This window comes from Mobula hypostoma, chromosome 2 (genome assembly GCF_963921235.1).
Source record: "Mobula hypostoma chromosome 2, sMobHyp1.1, whole genome shotgun sequence".
NCBI classification, from domain to species: Eukaryota; Metazoa; Chordata; class Chondrichthyes; order Myliobatiformes; family Myliobatidae; genus Mobula; species Mobula hypostoma.
The window spans coordinates 96,344,052-96,365,119 of NC_086098.1; the positions used below are offsets into that span (position 1 = coordinate 96,344,052).

At 40.9% G+C, this 21,068-nt stretch overlaps 1 protein-coding gene across 1 annotated transcript in view; it reads left to right on the forward strand.

Annotated features, from left to right (window-relative positions):
* LOC134357361 (collagen alpha-1(XIX) chain) overlaps positions 1-21,068 on the forward strand; it is a 372,824-nt gene that overhangs the window by 283,433 nt on the left and 68,323 nt on the right. The window contains exons 41-45 of the mRNA XM_063068836.1: positions 1,130-1,183; positions 9,171-9,224; positions 10,465-10,515; positions 12,879-12,914; positions 15,429-15,455. Coding sequence (XP_062924906.1) covers positions 1,130-1,183; positions 9,171-9,224; positions 10,465-10,515; positions 12,879-12,914; positions 15,429-15,455 — 222 coding nt within the window. The remainder of the gene's footprint in view (positions 1-1,129; positions 1,184-9,170; positions 9,225-10,464; positions 10,516-12,878; positions 12,915-15,428; positions 15,456-21,068) is intronic.

Consider the following 21,068-nt stretch of genomic DNA (forward strand, 5'->3'; position numbering starts at 1 on the left):
ACTTGCTTAACTATTTCAGTGCAATTTGTGAAGTATGTCCATGTCCCTATTCCTATATGAAAACCTTGGCTGAATTAAATTTAAGCAGCTATTATTTTCCTCACTTAGATGCTTTTTTTTTCATTTCATTTCATTTCATGGCTTCAAGGCCAGCTCTTTCATTTTCAAATTTGGCATCATCTGCAACTTGGCCATTTGTACAACACTTATAAAGAGTTTCTTAGGTTGTAAAGCTTATTTCCACTCCCTCTTCGTTAGTAATGAAAACATAGCCAAAACAACAAAAATAGGACCAAAAGAAAATGCTACAATTATTGCTTTACCATTCATCAATTGTAAAGCATCTGAGAGGGAACTAGTCCTTTGCCACTGACAGCATAGAAACCATGGAAACCATAGAAAAACTTACAGCACAGAAACAGGCCTTTTGGCCCTTCTTGGCTGTGCCGAACCATTTTCTGCCTAGTCCCACTGACCTGCACACAGACTATATCCCTCCATACACCTCCCATCCATGTATCTGTCCAATTTATTCTTAAATGTTAAAAAAGAACCCACATTTACCACCTCATCTGGCAGCTCATTCCACACTCCCACCACTCTCTGTGTGAAGAAGCCCCCCCCAATGTTCCCTTTAAATTCCCCCCCCCCCTCACCCTTAACCCATGTCCTCTGGTTTTTTTCTCCCCTTGCCTCAGTGGAAAAAGCCTGCTTGCATTCATTCTGTCTATACCCATCATAATTTTATATATCTCTATCAAATCTCCCCTCATTCTTCTACCCTCCAGGGAATAAAGTCCTAACCTATTCAACCTTTCTCTGTAACTGAGTTCAATAATAATGCTGCTCAGATTCTGTCTTTGTATCTTCACACTCTCTCCCAATAGTATCATCCACCTTTAAAAATATTCTGAGTTTATTTGCTGTGAGGTTGAATGAGCAATGATGCAATTTTGTTTACTGATTTAACATGAGCTTAACATTTTATGGCAAGAAGGATAAGAATTTACAGAAAATCTTGATTGAGATAGAAAGGTTAATAAAATATAGGACGAACATTAAAAAACAATAATGTCATGAATATCAAAATACTGAACTAAAATGGTGTTTTGTTTTTTATTATTATCAGGGTTCAAAAGGAAGACCAGGATCAACAGGGCCAATTGGACCTCAGGGAGAAAAGGTACATTGAAATAAATGTTCTTTATTTGTAAAATCCTAAATTTACCTCATGGAGATTACTAAGCTTCTCAGCATGTGCAGCAGATTTCAGAAAGGATGGGCCTTGCAGTCTCTCCTGAGATGTGTTTTTCCATTGCATATTCTAGTCATGAGGAATTTATATAGGATTTCTAGTTAGTTTCATGGGAATTTCCACAAAACCTTCCTCACACTTTAATAATTTGGCTGACTGATTTTGCAAACTGGTCTTTATAAAGTGCAGAATTGATTTCTCTTCAAAGAATAGACCACAAGACCATAAGATATAAAAGCAGAATTAGGCCAATTGGCCCATTGAGTCTGCTCTGCCATTTCATCATGGCTAATCTATTAGTCATCTCAGCCCATATCTCCTGCCTTCCCATGTGTCCCTTCGTGCTCTGAACAATCAAAAACCTATCAACTTCTGCCTTAAATATACATAAAGACTTGGCCTCCACAGCTGCCTGTGGCAAAAGAAATTCCACAGATTCACCACTCTTGCAAAGGAAATTCCTCCTCATCTCATTCTAAAAGGATGCTGCTCGATTTTGCGGCTGTGTCCTTTGCTCTTAGACCTTCCAACATCAGAAACATCCTCTCCACATCCACTCTATCAAGGCCTTTCATCATTCAATAGCTTTCATTTAGGTCACCCCTCATTCTTCTAAATTCCAATTAATTCAGGCCCAGAGCCATCAAATACTCTTCATATGACAAGCCATTTAATCCTAGAATTATTTTCATGAACCTCCTTGAACCGTCTCCAATTTCAGCACATCTTTTCTAAGATAAGGGACTCAAAAATGCATACAATACTCCAAGTGAGGCCTCAACAGTGCTTTACAAATTCTCAGCATTACATCCTTGCCATTACATCCTTGCTTTTATATTCTCGCCCTCTTGAAATGAATGTTAACATCACATTTGCCTTTCTCACTACAGACTTAACCTTCAATTAACCTTTAGGGAATCCTGCACAAGGACTCCCAGATCCCTTTGCACCTCAGATTTTTGTATTTTCTCTACATTTTAAAAATAATCAACCCTTTTATTTCTTCTACCAAAGTGCATGACCATATACTTCCAAACACCGTACTCCATCTGCCACTTCTTTGTCCATTCTCCTAATCTGTCTAATTCCTCTGTAGCCTCCCTATTTCCTCAAAATTGCCTGCCCCTCCACCAGCAGCCAACCAGAAAAGGTTCCCTGTGTTCCCACCAATTTCCTCCTGCCAATCAGCCACTGCTTTATCCATGCTAGAATCTTTCCTGTAATATCATGGGCTTGAGATTTGTTGAGCAGCCTCATGTGTGGCACCCTGTCAAAGGCCTTCTGAAAATTCTCCTTTGTCTATCCTGCTTGTTATTTCTTCAAAGAATTCCAACGGATTTGTCAGCCAAGATTTTCCTTTGAGGAAATTGTGCTGACTGCAGCCTATTTCATCATGTGCCTCCATCTACCCCAAAACCACATCAACTCCAACATCTTCCCAACCATAGAGGTCCAACTAACTGGCCTATAGTTTCTTTTCTTCTGTCTCTCTTCCTTCTTGAAGAGTGGTATGACATTTGCAGTTTTCCATTCTTCCGGAATCATTCCGGAATCTAGTGATTCTTGAAAGATCATTAATAATACCTCCACAATCCCTTCAACCACTTCTTTCAGAACCCTGGGGAATACACCATCTGGTCCAGGTGACTTTTCTACCTAAGACCTTTCAGTTTCTCAAGACCCTCCTCTCTAAGAATGGTAATGTCAAATACTTCATGAAACCTAAAACCTGGAACTTCCAACATACAGCTAGTGTCTTCCACAGTGAAGACCAATGAAAAATACTTATTCAGATAATCCACTATTTCCTCTTCCTCAAATACTACCTCTCCAGCATTGTTTTCCAGTAGTCTGATATCCATTCTTGCCTCTCTTTTACACTTTATGTATCTGAAGAAACTTTTCATATCCTCCTTAATATTATTGTCTAGCTTACTTTCATATTCTATCTTTACCTTCTTAATAACTTTTTAGTAGCCTTCTGTTGCTATTTAAAGGCTTCCCAATCACCTAACTTCCCATTAATTTTTGTTCTATGATATGCCCTCTCTTTTATGTTGGCTTTGAATTCCCTTGTTACCCATGGTTATGTCATCTTGCCTTTAGAGTACTTCTTCCTCTTTGGAATGGATATATGCTGTGCCTTCTGAATTGCTGCCAGAAATTCCACCCATTGCTGCTCTGCCGTCATCCTTGCCAGTGTTCTTTCCCAATCAATTCTAGCCAACTCCTTTCTCATGCCTCTGTAATTCCCTTTACTCCACCGTATTACTGATAAATCTGACTTTAGCTTCTCCTTCTTAAAATTCAGGGTGAATTCAATGATACTATGATCTCTTTCCTCTCATGGTTCTTTTACCTTTTGACCTCTAATCAGTTCCGGTTCATTGCACAACACCCAGTCCAGAATATCTGATCCCTTAGTGGCTCAACCACAAGATGCCCGAAAAGGCCATTTCGTCAGCATTCTCGAAATTCCTCCTCTTGGAATCCCACACCAACCTGACATTCCCAGTTTATAGGCATACTGAAGTACCCCATCACTACTGTAACATTGCCCTTTTGGCATGCATTTTTTATCTCCCATTGTAACTTGTAGACCACATTCTTACTGTTTGTGGGGCTGTATATAACTCCTATCAGGGTCTTTTTACCCTTGCAATTCCTAAGATCTATCCACAACGATTCAACACCTTCCAATCTGATGTCACCTCTTTCTAATGATATAAATTCACTTTTTACTAAGAGAGCCACACCACCCCCTCTATCTTTCTGCCTGTCTTTTCAATACAATGTGTATTCTTGTACGTTAAGCTCCTGCTAAAATCTTCCTTCAGCCATGTTTCAGTGATGCCTACAACAGCATACTTGCCAATCTGCAACTGTGCTACAAGTTCACCGACCTTATTCTGTATGTTTGAATATAGCACCTTTGGTCCTGTGTTCTCCTTTTTCAATTTTGTCTGCTTCTTACATTGCAACTCATCCTGTTGACTGCAGTTTTCCCCAATCATCAGACTCTCAACACCCATGGCCTCTGTTTGTAAAACAACTACCTCATTTTCAGCACTATCACTCCGGTTCCCATCCCCCTACCAAATTAATTTAAAACCACTTGAACAACTCCAGACAATCTGCCCACAAGGATAATGGACATCCTCAGGTTCAGGTCTAACCTGTCCCTTTTCTACAGGTCATACCTTTCCCAGAAGAGATCCCAACGATCCATAAATCTGAAAACCTGTCCTTGCACCAGTTCCTCATCCATACATTCACCAGCAAATCATCCTATTTTTACTCTCACTGGCACGTGGCACAGGCAGCAATCCAGAGTTTACTACCCTGGAGATCCTGTTTCTCAGCTCTCCACCTAGCTCCCTAAAATCTCCCTTCAGGACCTCCTCACTTTGCCTGCCTATGTCATTGGTGCCATAATGTATATACCAAACCATCTAGCACTTGAGAATGCCTTGCACCCGATCCAAGACATCCCTGATACTGACATCAGGGAGGCAACATACCATCCGTGTGTGTCTGTCATGCCCACAGAACCTTGCCTTTGTTCCTCTGACTAAGGAATCCTCTATCAATACTGCAGTCCTCTTCACCCCTCTGCTCTTCTGACCACAGCACGAGACTGAGCGCCAGAGACCCAGTCACTATGGCTCACCCCCGGTAGGTTATTCCCCTCAATAGTATCTAAAGTTAAATGCCTATTATTGAGGGTAAATGCCACAGCTGTACTCTGCACTGGATGTGCATTTCCCCTCTTTCTCCTGTCAGTCACCCAGTTAAATAGGAAGGGATTTCATTTGGAGGGAGGAACTTCAGTAAAGTAAGTTTTCTTTCCCCTTTTACAATCAAGTCTCTCAGCCTTTGACCATTCACCATTTTTATTTTCATTGACCAAATTCTCAATTGTTCTTTTCTCTGAACGAGACAGGAATTTGACCGCCAAATGATAGAATCCTTTGTACGACTGGTGTGCACTGATAAACGTTGCTCCATATCTATCCCTTATCCTGAAATTTGTCATGCACAATTCAAAGTGCAAAATGTTGCATTTCACTCACAGTTACAGGAAGCATTAGACAGAATAGAACAAGTTTGGTTTCTCAGCTCCTCCAATCATGTGACGAAAGAATAGTACAATTGCTGATCAGTCTTAGCATTCAGTCTCTACTAACAGACCCCAAAACACAGCAAAGACACTCGTGTCTCTCCCTTGTAGATTTTTATGTCATATGTTATATTACGCTTAAATTGCATTTCCAAAAATTAATTTTAACAAAATATCTAATTTCCATTTAAATAAATCAGCACTTTCTGTGTTCATAATTTTCCCACAGTCTCCTCTCCATCCACTCAGCACTCTCACATTGAATTAATGCTGCCATAGAATTGTTCTAATTTGCAGCCACTTTAAATGCAAATTGTGTCCTCTGTTTCTGCTGGTCAAATTCCCTGTACTTTACATTATTTAGTCCCTTTGGATTCAAAGGCTGTAACTATCCAACTGCTCCTGACCTCAGACTGAGATTAATGCATTCTGGCAAATTGCGAGGCTCATTTGCCAGTCCTGAATTTTGGAGATGAAAGCATATGGTGTAACCTTTGATGGAGATCCACTTGTCTTGGAGGGTTGGAATCTCTGAAGCTATGTCCTTAATGGTTGAGGTTCAACGCTAGAACACTGCTAGAATTAAAAATGTTGGAAAGGTTAAGTCCCAAAATAAAATTGATAAATCTTTCAGTCAATAAATGCAGAACAAAATAATATACATCATACACACAAAGTGCTGGAGGAACTTAGCAGGTCAGGTAACATCAATGGAAAAGTATAAAGAGTTGACATTTCAGGCCAGGACCCTTCTTCAGGACAGACTTGCACTGAAACCAAAGAAATGTCTTCCAAGTCTCCATTCCAACTCTTTAGTCATAGCTGGTACATATGCCCTGAAATACAATAAGTATAAATGCCCTCAAAAGTCAATGATAAATGCACCCTCAAAAGTATCAGTCCTGTTATCATATTTTTATTTAGTTTTATTTCATTTCGAGATACTGTACAGAACGGTAACAGGCCTTTCCAGCCCAACGAGCCCATACCACCCATATGTACGTATGTGACCAATTAACCTACTAACCTATACATTTCGGAATGTGGGGGGAAACCTGAGCACCCGGAGAAAATCAAGGAGAGAATGTACGAAGTCCTTACAGACAGCCATAGAATTGAACCTGGTACACTGGTACTGTAAAAACATTATGTTAACTGCGATGCTACCATGCAGCCCTATTGTTCAAGGGTATATATGCATGTTGCATTTCCTTTCTTTCTGTAAGGGTTGTCATTATGATCTAGCATAAATAGACTGATGTTTTTGCCAGAGATCTCCCAGTACTATGATAGACAATCAAAGCCACTGCTGAAATTTATCTGTTAGTGCCCTGTAGATGTCTTGCACAGGCTCACTTGTGATCGTGTAATGATTAAGTTTGACAAGAACTTTAATGTGCTTTAAGTACAGTTGAATCAAGCTGCCGATGGAGTTATAGAATTAATGAGAAATAGGGTCAAGGTTTGCTTTTGTTCAGTTCTAGAAAGCTGCCTGGAACAATCTAGGCTGCTTTTTGTTGCCGTATTCATCAATGTCAAGTTGTTCAATATATTAAAAAAAAGGAACACTACGCTTTAGTTTGAAATTCAGGGTTAGGATATCCAATAAATGATGACTTAACACTCCAGGTTGAAAGTTCAAAGTAAGTTTATTATCAAAGTACATATGTCACCATGTATAACCCTAAGGCTCATTTTCTTGTGGGAACACTCAATAAATCCAATAACCATTATAGAATCAATGAAGACAGCACCAAGAAGGGTGGACAACCAGTGTGCAAAGGACAACACAAGCAGTGCAAATACAAAAAAGGGAAGAAAAGAAATAATAATAAATAAGCTGGCAATAAATATCAAGAAATATATAAAATTATGAATGGGATAGATAAGACAGAGGCAGGAAAGTTGCTTCCACTGGTAGGTGAGACTAGAACTAGGGGACTTAGCCTCAAGATTCGGGGGAGTAAATTTAGGATGGAGATGAAGAAGAACTGCTTTTCCCAGAGAGTGGTGAATCTGTGGTATTCTCTGCCCAATGAAGCACTGGAGGCTACCTCGGTAAATATATTTAAGACAAGGTTGGATAGATTTTTGTAATAGTAGGGAAAAGGCAGGTAGGTGGAGATGAGTCCATGGCCAGATCAGCCATGATCTTATTGAATGACGGAGCAGGCTCGACTGGCCAGATGGCCTACTCCTGCTCCTATTTCTTATGTTCTTATGTAATAAGATGAAAGTGAATCCATAGGTTATGGGAACAGTTCAATAATGGGGCAAGTCAAGTTGAGTAAAGTTATCCTCTTTGGTTCAACAGCCTGGTGGTTGAGGGTTAATAACTGTTCCTGAACCTGATGGTATGAGTCCTGAGCGTCCTGTACCTTCTTCCTGATGGGAGCAGTGAGGAGAGAGAATGACCTGGATGGGGGTGGGGACCCTGATATGCGTGCTGATTTCCTGCGACAATGCTGGTGTCAATGTGCTTGAGGGCTCTAGATCTGAATTGAATTGACTTTATTACTTACATTCTTACATAAGGAGTAAAAATCTTTACGTTACATCTCCGTTCAAATATGCAATGTGCAATTATAGTAATTTATAATAAATATTATGTACAACAGGATAGTCAGTATAACATAGAAATACATTTGCGTCGGCATGAATTAAACAGTCTGATGGCCTGGTGGAAGAAGCTGTCCCAGAGCCTGTTGGTCCTGGCTTTTATGCTGCGGTAACATTTCCTGAATGGTAGCAGCTGGAAAAGTTTGTTGTTGGGTGACTCGGATCCACAATGATCCTTCGGGCCTTTTTACACACCTGTCTTTGTAAATGTCCTGAATAGTGGGAAGTTCACATCTATAGATGTGCTGGGCTGTCCACACCACTCTCTGCAGAGTCTCATGATTGAGGGAAGTACAGTTCCCATACCAAGCACTGATGCAACCAGTTAGGATGCTCTCAATCATGCCCTTATAGAAAGTTTTTAGAATTTGGGGGGCCTTTCCAAAATTCTTCAACTGTCTGAGGTGGAAGAGGAGCTGTTGTGCCTTTCTCATCACACAGCCGTTATGTACAGACCACGTGAGATCCTCAGTGATGTTTATGCCGAGGAATTTAAAGCTGTTCACCCTCTCGGCCCCAGTTCCATTTATGTCTATAGGCATTCCTCCTGTAGTCCACAACCAGCTCCTTCATTTTTACGATGTTGAGGGAGAGGTTGTTTTCTTGACACCACTGTGTCAGGGTGATGAGTTCCTCTCTACAGGCTGCCTCATTATTATTTGAGATTAAGCCAATCAGTGTAGTGTCATCAGCAAAATTAATTAGCAGATTGGAGCTGTAGGTGGAGACACAGTAATGGGTATACAGAGAGTAAAGGAGGGAGCTTAGTAGATCTGCATTCCTTTTAAAGTTAGCTAATGCAAATGGACTAATTGTTTCATTGAACAATAATGATTGCTGTGTCCCTTGTCCCTGGTGTGCCTCTCTGAAAGAGTTGTTCAATTAAAAATATTTTACTCTGAAAGCCAATGCTTTAGCTTCTGGAAATCTAAACTAAGAAGAGATTTTAGAGTCTACAATTCGGGATGAACATTTTACACAATGTGGCTCTTATTGTTTCCACAAATGTTGTCAGACCTGCCAACTTCAAATTCATTCTTTTTTTTATTGGCAAATGAGCTTTGCTGATCATAATTTACCTAAGTTATTGACATTATGAGATTGTCTTCATAATTTTGTCCATAATTTCTGGTGTAATTAAGACACTGTCCTTAAAGTGTTGATTGTACATCACAGGGTAACAAAGGGGAAGCAGGAATCCCAGGACCTCCTGGACCACCTGGACTTCTGGTAAGTCAACAATGGATATGAAGGGTTCTATATTTAGCATCCTTATCCTTATATAGAACTATTAAGTAAATCTTCAGAGGCCCACTAATATGCTATTTTGCTCAAGCTCTGCATAGATTATGTTGAACTCCAAGTCTTGGTCACACATGTAATTTAAATTTTTTCCAATTGCTTCTTGAACCCACTTACATTCACTTTGTTGAATAAGAGCTACTATCAGTGGATGTTCTTGGAAATTCATCCTATAGTTATGATTTTTCAGCTTTCCTACGTTTATTCTTGATTCCTACATTTTCAAACAAATCATACTACCTTTTCATTGACTTGTAAAATGATAGCATGACAACCATGGGGTCTTAATATTGTACAGCACAAAAACTGGCCATTTGGGCCACCATTTCCCTGCTGATCATTTTGCCCCTTGGGACTAATTTCTTCTGCATGCACTAGATCTTATACTCTGCCGTGCCTATTTAAGCACCTTTCTGAGTGTGTTTTATATGTAATAATTGTATCTGACTCCGCCACCTTCCCTGGTGCTGAGTTCCAGATATCAACCACTCTCAATGTAAAACAATTTTCTCCTCAAATCCTCCTCAAAACTGCTTCCTTTCTGCTTAAAATAATGTCCTATTGTTTTTGAGCAACACACATAAAAGGTTGGAGAAACACAGCAAGACGGGCAGCATCTATGGAGGGAAATAATCAGCTGAAGTTTTGGGCTGTGACCTTTCATCAGGACATGTGCCCTCTTGTTTTTGATACTCCTATCATTGGGAGAATATTCTGACTATCTACCCTCCCTGTACCCTTTATAATTTATATAGTTCTATCAAGCATACTTCCATCAGTGTCCTTATTTCTGGGAAAACAATCCCGACCAATTCAAATGTTTCCCCCTAACTAAAGTCATCCTATCAAGCAGCATCCTGGTGACATCTGCCACACTTCACCCAATTTTTCATATGCTCTATATCATGTTGTAGCCTTTGACCGCCGACATCATTATCCACAGTTTGTTACAATTCTTGCTTGTTGCTATTCTTAGTTTATCGTTCTTACCTGCCCCAGTAGCCAATTATTGGTAATGAAATATGTAGTTGTGCCTTACTGAAAAGTACAACACCAAAGGGTATTTCTTCCCATATGAAACAATTCATTCCCTGTGAGAACAGCTAGTGACTTCATGTTAATATGAGCAACAGAGTTAGGTCTGATATTATATTCTCATATTTCTCAGAGCACCACTACCTATGAGGGAAATGGAATGAGCAGTATCTATAAAAAACAGGTAAGACGTTACAGAAATCATTCACAATGTTCACCTATATCCATAAAACTAAATTATTTTGTTTGTAATGACTGTTAGTTTTAAAATGTATACTTTTACATGCAATTATCAATATCTTTTCACAATGTTAAGTGCAAATGCAGAAAGCTGAAGTGTTGTGCTTCATCATTTTGAAAGGTTATTTTTCCATCAATCACTTTACCTCTGTAACCTCTCTGTATTGTAATCCTTGTTAATGAAGGAGTGTAGTTGCAAACTTTATTTTTGTCCATTTGTACCTGTAGTGATGGATTACTTTGAAGTGACGAATGGCCTGTTTATCATTTTACTTTCTTTTGCAATTCTGTATGTCCTCTTTTGTTGGCCTTTATTGCTCAAAGGTCACGCTCAATCCAACCCTTCTGTGCTCTTCACAGAATTTAGGAATTTCACATGTATCTTGATAAATAAAACCAAATGGTAGATTTCACCAAGAACACAAAATGAATTCACAAATTTAAAAAAAACAACAAATGTTCAAAATCATGGTGGAAGACAGGCTCTTGTCTCTGTCTGCACTTACACTAATTATTCTCCCCACATTCCCATCATTGACCCCCAGAACGAAACACTGACCTACACCCTAGGAGTAATTTACAATGATCAATTTAAACCAGAAAGTCGTATGGGTTTGAGATGCGGAAGAAAACCAAAGCACTCAGGGTAAACCCATGTGGCCATGGAAAGAAAACACAAACTCCATACAGAGAGCACTGAGGTTGGGATTCAACCCTGATTTCTAGTGCTGTGAAGCAGCAGTTCTACTACCTGTGCCACTGCACCACTTAAACAAAACAGCAAATGCTGAAAACGCTCTGCAAGTTAGATATCACCTGTATAAAGAGAAACAGAATTACCAGCAGAAATGAAAACAGAGAAATGATAAGATGGGCTCTTGGCCTGATATTCTACCTCAGTATAATTTTGCACTTTATCATATACCTGTACTACAGTCTTTCAGTAGCTTTTAGATTTTATTCTGCATTGCTACCTTAGTCTAGTTCAATGCACTGTGTAATAATTTGACCAGTATGCAAGACAAGCTTTTCAAAGTATCGTGGTACATATGACAATAATAATTAACCAATATCAATTAATGTTTCGGTTTCAAGACTCTTCCTTAGAACTAGGAAAGTGAGAAAGTCCCCAAAGGATAGGAGAGGATATAAATGATGAACAGTATATCTTGGATCCATTGAAGCCAGGGAATCCCAGGCATTCCTGATCCTTATGGAACCGCCTGGTTTATAGATTAGTGAAGACAGTTAATCTATCAACCAAACATCAAACAATCCTCAAACAGATGCTACTTGACTCTGTGTGTTCCTTCAGCAAATTTCTTGTTGCTCCAGATTCCAGCATATGCAGTCTCTCATTTCTCCTATTAACCAGACAGCTCCATAGACATTGGATCAACTGTGTAATCCTGGACTCAGTCCATTAGAGATAATCCCTTTGTTTAATGTCTCCTTCCCCATCCTCTTTGTGACTTAAAGCTAACTTTTTCCCCCTTTTCCCAGTTCTTCCATTTGTCTTCTAACCTCCTACCTCTACCAGCTTTCCTACTTTCAGAGATTTGTCGTCATGCTGCCCCAGATCCTTCTGTTTTCTCAGTGATATGCCATTTATCCTGTTTTCTTTGGTTTTCTTTACCATACAACACCCTCCAACTGCTGAGTCCCTGAAGATGCACTTTTAGAAACAGTTACCACATTAGTTTATATCTAGTTCTAATGAGTGTGATTTGTTTCTGCCTTTCCCTTGAGCTTACATGACTCTAGTGATGTGTGCAGACGCTGCAGTGGACTCAATGGATCTATAGCTCTTTCTCTAACCAACATTTCCCTACTTTCATATCCTGTCTGCGTATCCAACCTGATGGCATGATTTCTCAAACTTTCTGTAATTTCTCCTCCTTCCCCCTCTTTCTTTTTCCATTCCCCATTCTAGTTACCCTCTCACCCCTTCCCTTCTCCTCACCTGCCCATTATCTCCCTCTGGTGCCCTTCCTCTTTCTCCCATGGTCCACTCTCCCCCCCTATCAGATTCCTTCTTCAGCCCTTTACATTTTCCACCTGTCACCCCACAGCTTCTCACTTCATCCCCCCCTTCCCTTCCCACACATCCACCTCACCTGGCTTCTCCTAGCACCTGCCAGCTTATATTCCTTTCCCTCCCCCCACCTTCTTATTCTGGCTTCTCTCCCTTCCTTTCCACATTTTGCTTTTTCCCTACTTTCATATTTGATCTTCCTACATTTGCTACCAATGCTGGAAATTATAAGGGCTGAAAGTCGCCATTCGTATCCTCTGGTTATTTTACAGGATGCTCCAGGTTTACCAGGTCCACCAGGTCCGCCGGTAAGTATTTCTCATGTTCAATGATGTAAGAATGACTAGAGATTTTAACTGGCATTCACTTCCTATGAAATTGAAACCAGCTTCAAATTAAACTTGCCGCAAGCAACCTATAGTATTATTCCTGGGTGTCCCGTCATCATTTATAATAAAAAACAATTAAACAAGTAGAAATCAGTACAAATAACTTGGGGCTGACTGATGTGGCAAAACTTTATTGGTGATCTAAATTGGAGGCTGGGTCAGTATATATTAACTCTAGATCATGGCAAGTGATTGAGGAAATATGTGTGTTATGGAGATATTGGTTTCTAACATGAACAAACCAGTTACATATCAACTTCAGAGAAGGAGCAGAATTCAGCTGTCCAGTCCTTCAATACAATTTCTAGATAATGCTGAGCTAATTGGTCAAATAGGGCATAGAAAGTACAACTCAGGAACAGACCCTTTGGCCGAGGATCTCTTTACTGACAATGATTCTGATTGCCTGCACATGGTCTGGATCGATCCACTCCCAGCCTGTTCATGTGCCTTTTAATGTTGCTATTGAATCTGCCTCCATCAATTTTCCTGGCAGCACATTCTAGGCACCTGCCATTGTTTGTGTAAAAATTTCCCTTGTATATCACCTTTAAGTTTTCCCCTTCTCACTTTAAGTCAATGATTTCTAGTATTAGACATATCCTCTCTGGGTAAAAGACTCTATTTACTCTATCTATGGCTTTCATAGTTTTATATACTTGAATCGTGCCTCCCCCTCCATGCTTGTCCAACCCCTCCTTATAGCTAATACTCTGTAATCTAGGCAATATCCTGGTGAACTTCTGTGCCCTGTCCAAAGCCTCCATTTCATCCTTGTAGTGGTGCAAACAGAACTGTACTCTGTACCCCAAACGTGACCCAACTAAAGCGTTATACAGCTGCAACATGTCTTCACAACTTTTATACTCACTGCTCTGACTGATGAAAGCAGGTATGCTGTATGCCTTCTTTACCACCCTATCCACTTGCATTGCCAGTGAATTACGAACTTGGACACCATGATCCCTCTGTATATCAGTGGTCCTCAGGGTCTTGGCATTTACAATATACTCTCCTCTTCCAATTCAACTCCCAAAGGGCAGTAACTCACACTTATTCAAATTAAACTCTACCTGTCATTTCCTCGTCCATACTTCCAGCAGATCTATATCATGTTGAACTAATTTTTGTGTCCTCTATGTACTTAATAATCATCCCACTTACATTTTCATCCACGTCATTTATATATATTACAAACAAGAGGTCCTAGTGCTAATCCCTGCAGAATACGACTGGTCACAGAACTTTAGTCAGATTAACATGCCTCCACCACTACCCTCTGTTTTCTATGCTAACCCAATTTTAAATCCAATCTGTCAAGTGTCTGTGTATCCCAAATGCTTTAATTTTCTGGATCAGCCTACCTTATCGAAAGCTTTCCAGAGATTCATATAGACAGTAGCCAAAAAAACATAATCACTTTTGCTGATTATCACTAATAAGTCTATGTTTTTCAAGCTGTGAGTAGATTCTATATCTAAGAATCTTCAATATTTCCCCTACAATTTTTATGTAAGGCTTGGCCTTATTGCCCTTCTTAAACAGAGGATTAACATGGGCTAATCTCCAGTCCTCTGCCACCTCAGCTGTGGCTAAGGAGGTTGCAAATATCTCTGTCCATAACCTGGGATGGGTCCCATCAGGCCATGGGGACCTGTCCATCTTAATATTCTTTAGCAGACTCAACACATCACGCTTATTGCTATCAACTTGGCCTTATAATATCACCATCCCTCTCCCTGTCCTGCATTTCCTTCTGCTTGTTGAATACTGATGTGAAGTACCTCACCCACCTCCACTGATTCCAAGCATAAATTCCCTTCTTTGTCCTTGAGTGCTTCTATTTCTCCCTATTTACCCTTTTGTTTTTACTGTATGCATGAAATTGGGATTCTCTTTAATCCTACTTGCAAAAAGTTTCACTTTTAGCTTCCTGATTTCCGTGTGATTCCCATTTAAGTTCTCATATGATTTAGGTTGTATAATTTCATAAAATGCCCAGTTTTTCTCACTACATCTGATCTACATAATTCATCATCTTCATGAAGAAATTTGAAAAAGTGACCTATCTTTCTCATTTAATTTTTTTTTACAACAATCAAAATTGGTCATTTAGCCCATTGACCCGATGCCCGCTCTGATTAATTCCATCAATTCCATTCCTCTCTTTATTTCCCTGTTGGCATCACATCTTAGGGATGTGATGAGAAACTAGGGCATTCCGAGAAGCCTATGCAGGTCGAGGGAGAATGTGCAGACTGCACTGGAAGTCGGGATCAAACTCAATTTCAGTGGCTGCACCATTGTGCTATTATTTTACCTGCATGCCTATTTTTAAGGTGCAATGTGTTTTTATGATGCTTTGGTTTATAAACAGCAATTGCATGGAATTTTATATGCTTATACATGATTATTTGTGATTTACTTTTGCAGGGGTTAAAAGGAGATCCAGGTTCAAAGGTAAACAGCTGCCTACAATTTTTAAAACAGCTTCAAAATCTGAATAGAAAAAACTATTGAAAAATTAGTTTTTCTCTGGCATTTTATAAAATTGGTCAAAAAGTAAGTGGTTAAGTTGATGACCAAAGGAGGAATGTTGGACAAGGAACCATTGCTCTTCTCCAGATAGTGCCGTGATCCCTAGACTCCCTGTTATGATAAGGAAGTCTACATGTAGAAATTTGTTCTCTGTATCATGTGAAACAATCAGCTTGGTTTTGGGCACTGAACTTAATTTGAAATTCAATTTCATAATACAATGGGAGAAAACATAGCAAGTGACGTTACTATCTCACATCTTGCGCATACTACAGAGATCGATTCCTATCTCATTATATCCTAAAATATGACCTATTGAGGGGCGGGGGGGTTAATCTGATCATGCGCGCATATCCTGGACTGGAGTTGTGCTACAAGTACAGGCCTGATGAAGAAAGCTTGTGCTGAATTTTTAGTTCTTCTGCCTAGAGAAATGAGAAGAATTGAGCCTGCAGGATTTAGGATGGCCAGCCTACCTCCATTTGACATTTTTGCCATGGCCTTCATTTGGAAAACTGAAGTTACTGCAGGAAAAAAAAACAGAAATAGAATGAAGGCAGACTTAAAATGGAAGTCTGGGCTGAACAGAGGGGCACAGAAGATCAACAGGCAGTGCTGATAATTTCAGCAGTAATAATCTGTGGTTTCATCAGGTGGGCCATTTCCCCCCTCCCCTGCACACTACATCTCCATCCCAATGCTGTGCTAGCTGCTGAATTAATTGGCTCCTTTATGTTGCCCTTGACGTTTAGATGAATGTTAGATCAATTGGAGAGAGTTGATGAGCATATGAGAGAGAATAGGTTACTTGAAAATAAATGGGAGCATGGGATAGGTACGATAGCAGTGAGAGCTGACGTAGCCTTGATGGGCTGAATGACCCTTTTCTGTGCCGTAAGAGAACATTTACTAATATCAGTGAACATGGAACCTGGCCTTTTGGGCTGATTAGCTTAGGCCTGTTCTTTAAAATAGGCCAGGCCTCCCACCGGAGTGAGCAGGCTTCAGGCCAACTGAACATTTTAAAGTGAGCTATACTGTGGCAGCTTTCAAAGAGGACATCTTTATTTCCCAAATGTTCAGCTGGTAGAATTACTCCTTGCACTGAAATCACTTCTCAGATCCTGCTCCTCCCCTCGGGCAGCTTGATGCAGTCTGTCTGCGCTCTGCTCACTCTCTCCATCATGTATTATTCCAAAGGGAATGCTGACTATTGCATCCATGCCTGGGAGCAACTGGTTTGTACACAAGCCTTGAACTGAGAACAAAGTAATTAAGCATCTGCCGCAGCAAACCCTGTGGGCATTAGTAACTTTGAAGAGCTGCAGAAACTGTAACACTTTGTGGAATGGTACCAACAGCCATTAAAAATCAGTCAACAACTAACGTATAAATGGTTGCGTTGGCAGGTGGGAGGGGCCTTCAGGCTGCTGAGCATTAATTCAGCTGTTAGGTTTTGACTTTATTTGCTCATAATAATAGTGATTTTACTTTTCCGTCCCTAATTTGTCCCTACAGTGAGGAGTTAGTTAAAGATTAACCACACTTGCGGGACTGGAGACATTAAAGGGCACACTGACTCAGAGCAAGAGACTTCTTTTCCAAAACTTCGTTTATTTCAACATCCAGTTGCTCTGTGGTTACTGAAACCGACTCCTGTCCTTGATTTCATATTTATTTAATTAGTTAAATTTAGCTTCCCAACTGGTGGGGTGGTAGTAGGGTTGCCAACTGTCCTGTATCAGCCAGGGCATCCCGTATATTGGGCTAAATTGGTTTGTCCCATACGGGACCACCCTTGTCCCGTATTTCCCCCACTAAGGTAGAGCGTTCCTATGAAACCGTTCATAAGCTGAAATGGCGTAAAGCGAAGAAGCAATTACCATTAATTTACATTGGAAAAATTTTTGAGCGTTCCCAGACACAAAAAATAACCTATCAAATCATACCAAATAACATATAAAACCTAAAATAACACTAACATATAGTAAAAGCAGAATCGGGAAGATTAGGCCAAAACCGATTTGTAGGAAAAAATCGACACGTACACGTATGCGCACACAGGTGCCCGCACATGGTCATGGTAGACTTTCTCGGGGTAAACACAAGTATCCTGTATTTGACTGCTACTTTTGTACTTTATTTGGGAGTGAGAAAGTTGGCAACCCTAGGTGGTTTGTATCTCTAAATTGATCTTCCAGAAGAACTTGTTCTGTAATGCACTGCTTTATAATACGGAGTCACGTATTCTGCCTTAAATTCATAGTCCATTAAATTCAACCATCTAGCGCACCCTGACGATGCTGTCGCTTATTGAAGACTTAAACAATTGCTGTTGCTTACCCTCTCTTACCCCTGCAAGTTTGTACAATCAAGAGTCTATGCAATTCTCTTTAGAAATTGCCACTGAAACTGCTTTCACTTCTCCAGCTGACAATGCAGTCCAAATCACAAAACATTCTGTTAAAACAAATTGTTCATTTCCCTCTGGATTTCTCTGACAATTATGTCCATTGCTTTCAGATTTGCCTATGGAAACAGATTTTCCCTCCTTAATCTATCATTACCTGTCAGAAATTCGCACAAATGTATTAATTAATTTTCTCTGCCCTGTGAAGCCTCTAATCTGTCTCTATCACATTCATTATCAACATATCATTGATTCATTCTTTAATTTCTGAGTACATAATTAAATTTAAAATAATGATTTTGCTTCCAGTCAAGGCCACCAGTGTGATTGGGAAGCTGAAAACAGGAACCTCCAGTTTATCAGTTGTCCCATGGTTTCAGTTAATGTTTGTACATAAGACTTGCAGGTTGTCTTCAGGTTTGCTTCCTGAGCCCGCTACTAAGTACCTTGATCTTGTATGAAAACATAAGTTCATAACTTATCTGCTGCATATTAGCTATTTGAAATTAATTCACCTTGACTTTATACATGGAAAAGTAATCTTAAAAATACATTAAACCTGTGTTTTAATTAAGGGGCTGGTATGTCTGACTTGTGGATGTGCTTTTGTTTGAAGTCAGAAGGTGGTCAGATCAGTCGAAGTTTTATTTTCTCTTTCTTGGCCACCTATTGGTGAAAGAGCCTGGTGCTCGCCAAGTGGCAGGGATGTGCAATTTCCTGGCCTTTTCAGGCGTGAGTGGTATCGTCCCCCAACTATGCGGCTCACTGAGAATTTTCAGTGCATGGAGAAGGGGGAGGTGTCCAGCCAGGTGAGATACTGGCCATTCCCAGCTCTCTAACTCAATCTAGGGCTTAATGTGGAGCAGGTGGTGTGAGGGGTAAATAAATTGGGGGGGGGAGGGAGCCTAGCAAGGGGAAACAACAGCGGTCGTGCCTCTGGCACTGAGTCTGGCCCTGTGGCTCAGAAGTGTAGGGAACTGAAGTGGATCACAGCAGTAATAGAGGACTCTGTAGTTAGGGGAACAGACAGGCGATTCTGTGGATGCAAAAAATAACACGGATGATAATTTACCTCCCGGATGCCAGGGTCCGTGATGTTTCTGAACACGTCCACGATATCTTGCCAGAAGTCATGGTACATATTGGTACCAATCACATAGGAAGAAAAAGGGAGGATGTCCTGAAAACAGAATACAGGGAGCTAGGAAGCTAAGAAACAGGATCTCAAGGGTTGTGACAGTGAAGACAGGAAGAGAATGAGATCGCAGATAAATGCAGCAGGAGTAGGAGGTAGGGAATCAGATTTCTGGATAATTGGGACCTCTGGGGTAGATGTGACATGTTGCACTTGAATCCTTGCAGGCAGGTTTGCTAAAGCTGTTGGAAGTAGTTTAAACTAATATGGCAGGGAGGTGGGAACCAATATGATAAAGCTGAGGATGAGCCAGCAGGTTTACAAGTAGAATACAGATGTAATGTGAATGTAAAGAAGGACAAGCCAATGACTGGATACAAATGCAGACAGGGCAAGGAGTTAAATTGTACCACAGAGGCAAAGTTCAAAAGGGTGAAGAATGCTGGACTGAAGTTGCTGTATTTAAATACACGAAGCATTTGGAATAAGGTGGACAAACTTGTGGCACAATTAACGATTGGTCAGTATGACGTTGTGGCTATCATTGAGTCGTGGCTGAAAGAAGGCCATAGTTGGGAGCTTAACATCAAAGGATATACTTTGTATCGAAAGAGCAAATAGGAAGACATAGGCAGTGGTTGGTAAGAGATAGAAATGCATCTTTAGAATAAGGTGGCATAGGATCGGAGAATGTTGAATCTTTGTAGGTGGAGTTTAGAAACTGCAAGGGTAAAAAACCATTATGGGAATCATATATAGGCCCCTAAATAGTAGCTAAGATGTGGGGTTGAGATTGTAAAGGGAGCTGGAAAAAGCTTTATAATAAGGGTAATATCACAGTTGTAGTGGGGGACTTCAATATGCAAGGGTATTGGGAAAATCAGGTTGGTGTCGGATCGCAAGATGGCCTTTTAGAGCAGCTTGTGCTTGAGCCTAGTAGGAGAAAGGCTATCTTTGTATCCTTGCAAGCAGAACAAGTGCTACACTTACCCCTACACCTCCTCCCTCACTACCATTCAGGACTCCAAACACTCCTTCCAGGTGAGGCAACACTTCACCTGTGAGTCTGTTGGGGTGATATATTGTCTCTCGTGCTCCCAGTGTGGCCTCCTGTATATCGGTGAGGCCCGATGTAGATTGGGAGACCACTTCGCCAAGACTCCCCCTTCTCCAGCCCTGTTTCTCTTTCACCAATCAACTCCCCAGCTCTTGACTTCATCCCTCCCCCCTTCAGGTTTCACCTATCACCTTGTGTTTCTCTCTCCCCTCTCCCCACCTTTTAAATCTACTCCTCAGCTATTTTTCTCCAATCTTGCCGAAGGGCCTCAGCCCAAAACATTGACTGTAGTCTTTTACATAGATGCTGCCTGGCCTGGGAATGAAGGGCCTGTACTCACTGGAATTTAGAAGAATGCAGGAAGGATCTTGTTGAAACCTACCGAATATTGAAAGGACTGCATAGGGTGGATGTGGAGAGGATATTTACTTTGGTGGGGGTATCCTGAACTGGAGGGCATAGCCACAAAACTGAGGGGCGACCTATTAGAACAGAGGTAATGAGGAATCCATCATTAGCTCCATCTTCCTCTCACCCCAACCCTCCCCTCTCCATTGACACCACCAGCCTCCCCCCTCCCCCCTCTGATCCCAGCTCTCATCCGTGCCGGGTCTTTACCATCCCCTCCGACCTTCAACTGTCGGAGGCAGAACGCTCTGTCCTCAGTAAGGACCTCACCTTTGTCCCCCTTCGCCCACACCTCAGCAAGTTCCGTGTTCACCACGATGCGGAACTCTTCTTCTGCCGTCTCCGTCTCCGAGCCTACTTCTTCGGCAAGGACTCTTCCACCCCCACCGATGACCCCTTCTCCCGTCTTCAACCCTCCTCTTCTTCATGGACACCCCGCTCTGGTCTTCTGCCTGCTCTGGATCTCTTTATCGCTAACTGTCGACGAGACATCAACCGTCTCGACTTCACCGCACCTTGTCCCCA